The sequence below is a fragment of the Nelumbo lutea genome, chromosome 1 (assembly GCF_056320005.1).
Source record: "Nelumbo lutea isolate HS-2025 chromosome 1, American lotus-T2T, whole genome shotgun sequence".
Taxonomy (NCBI): Eukaryota; Viridiplantae; Streptophyta; class Magnoliopsida; order Proteales; family Nelumbonaceae; genus Nelumbo; species Nelumbo lutea.
Genome location: NC_142684.1, coordinates 150923000 through 150925856, shown reverse-complemented (window position 1 = coordinate 150925856; position 2857 = coordinate 150923000). Strand labels below are relative to the sequence as shown.

Below are 2857 nucleotides of genomic sequence, written 5' to 3'. Positions count from 1 at the left end.
ATTTGACACCCCTGAATGGCCACTTTACTACTTGATCAAAGATGGATAATTTTGGATCCAAATACACGCTCAACCATGATTTCTAGATTAATTACAGCCTGAAAAGATGAATGAAAGCAAGCAATGTGGTTGACAAATTCACTCACCTAACCGAATACAGAGAGCCCAGAAATTCAAAACAAGGAAACACCCCACCAATGCTCTTCCAAGTTCCAACTGATGATTTCCACACGGTATGCTAGTTTTTCTCATTTTTTTTGACCCAAAAAACAACCACAACATTTCAATGCCACATGAATCAGAAAAAGGAAAGAACAGAAGAGCAAAAAAGAGGCACAGAATATAGCTCTTAATTCTCTTTCTTGATCATTGAATTAGATATCTTTGTACAGAAAGAAAAGTTGGGGGTGGGGGGGGGGGGGGAAGGGATGAGTGGTGAGAGGTATCATCAGATCAGGAGGAAGAAAACCCAACCTAGACCCGATCCTCTGGTACGATCTTTATAACTTCAACAAGATAGACTAGATTATTAAGCCCATGTAGTTGAAGAAACCCCCAGATCGCATAAGCACATACACTAATCCACATATAATAATCTAACAGAAACCGGAAAAGAAAAAGAAAAAAACCCCAACTCTCCTCAACCCTCAAAAGCAAACGAGCAATTCATGGAAGAAATACGATTATCATCCTAGCTTATCTTCTTCTTTCCGAATAAAAGGTAAAAAAAGGGAAAGAGAAAAAAAAAAAATCAAAGCCAAGGTTGGCATCAGAGGCATAAGACCGTGCTCTGGAAATCATCACCCGCGAAATCGACTTCATCCAATGGAGGGAGATTGAGGTCGAACGGCAACGGTTTACGGAACGACGACGAGACGATATCTCCATCATCTATAACCGAAGAAGACGAGTCACAATCGCTGTGGCAATCATCCGGAAGGACAGGGGGGGGCGGAGGGTGGTGTTGCCGACGGTGGCGCCCGGGTGCAACAGAGGACTGAACCACGGGCCCCGCAGAGGAGAGCCTAGGGCCGCTGAAGGACTCGACGGTGCTGCTCAGACTGCTGGAGGTGGGTCTCTGAGGCTGATGATGTTGGTGGGGGTGCAATTGGGGGTTGTAATTGGGATCGTTAGGGCTTTGTTGGAAACCCAGATGATGATAATGATGTTGATGCTGGTGGTGGTGCTGAGGATACGAGGGAGTAGAGGATAGCGGGAAATTTGTCTTAGCCTTGGGGCCACGGAGGTTCCGGGCGGCGGCGTCGTAGGCTCGAGCGGCGTCTTCAGCGGAATCGAAAGTGCCAAGCCATACACGAGTTTTCTTCAAAGGGTCCCTAATCTCGGCAGCGAATCTACCCCAAGGTCTCTTCCGTACACCTCTAAATCTGATATCTTTCGTGAGGTTCCTTGATCCCGATCCTGATGCGATGTTCGCCGCAGCTGCCGTCGCCGCCGTGGTTCCTCTCCCTCTCCGCATGGCCTCGGCAAGAAGACACAGGAGAAATACAGCAAAAACAAGCCGAGTAAAATTCAAACAGATGATTCAAGAGAAGAAGAAAAGAGAGAGAGAGAGAGAGAAAGAGAGAAGGAGAAGAGGGAAGAAACAAGAAGAGCAAAGGAAAGGAGAGAAGGAAAAGGCTGGATTGGATTTGCACCTCTGCGGGGAAGGAAGTGGGTAGTGGGTTTAGAGAGGAAGGAAGAGGGGAAAAAAAGGGAAAGGAGAGTGGAAGGAGGGAGGAGGGAGGAGGGAAGAGGGGGGGAATCGGTGCCTAGAAATCTGGCCTCCACCCCTCTTAACAAAATAAACTCTTCTTCCCTCTCTCTGTCTTTCTTTTCTTTCTTTCTTTCTCGATTTCTATACCCTCTCTCTCACGCCCCCACAAACCGACTTGATTGCTTCTCTATTTTGGCTTTCTTTTTTCACAAATCGAATAAATTGACAAAAGAACCCCTCGACTTTATTTAAACGACGGAAACAATTGTTTTTTTTTTTTTTTTTTCTTTTTCTCCTTGTTCTTCTTCATCTGTCGATCAGTTCTTGGTTGGTCTTGGTCTTAGTCCCTTCTTTTGATTTTGTTTTTACGTTTTACCCAAGTTAAGTGATAGGGGTTAGGTTATCAGAGTTATCTTGGGTCCCTTTCTACCTTTCATTTACTTACTCCGTGTTTGGTTGGTATGGCTACGCTACCGGTGAATGAGTACGGATTCATCACACTAGTATCCATCAATCAATAAGGGCTTACAGATAATGTGTATCTCTCTCTGTCTACCTACATCTATAATCAATACACATCGGTGCCAAAGAAGGTCAAGAATCAAGCTTTCAAGTTTACCAAATTACCCTTGCCTCCAAAAAAAAATTGTTTCGTTGGTTCTGGTTATGGGCCTTCTCGCCCAGAGTACATCTGAACTGCATCCATCCCCCCACAAGGTAACTCACAATCCCAGTCCCATGGATACTTTTTTTTTTTAATTTTGTTTTTGTTTTGGAAACCATAGGTACTTTTTTAAACAAAACTGACATTTGATTCTCAAACCAAAAATATTCATGGTGTAGAACACCACCTTAGCATTAGTTGATCAATAATACTCAAATTGAGAAAAGTGCAATTGCAAATACAAGGTTTAGAAATAAAAAATTCATATTTGCACTCTTCCCAACTTATATACAGTATTTTAAATCTTGTATTTATTAGGGGTGTTCACAAATAATGTCAAACCGATCAAATCGGCCCGACCCGACCTGATTTGGTTGGATTTTTTTCATCACCAATCGGTTTCGGGTTGCGAAGAGGGATAAACCAAGCTAATTAGTTTCTATTTTCTCGTATTTCCCTAACTAGATAATCTCTATCAT

General features: G+C 43.3%; 1 protein-coding gene across 1 annotated transcript; it reads right to left on the bottom strand.

Moving 5' to 3' along the window:
• Positions 1-343: 343 nt before the first annotated feature.
• LOC148878365 (ethylene-responsive transcription factor 3-like) lies at positions 344-1915 on the bottom strand. The gene has a single exon (XM_088953573.1). It carries the CDS (start codon positions 1475-1477, stop codon positions 770-772), a length of 708 nt encoding a protein of 235 aa, XP_088809699.1. The 5' UTR covers positions 1478-1915; the 3' UTR covers positions 344-769.
• Between the last annotated feature and the right edge of the window lie 942 nt (positions 1916-2857).

Coding starts and splice junctions, on each gene's coding strand:
- LOC148878365 (XM_088953573.1), bottom strand. CDS start 1,477: ATGCGGAGAGGGAGAGGAACCACGGCGGCGACGGCAGCTGCGGCGAAC.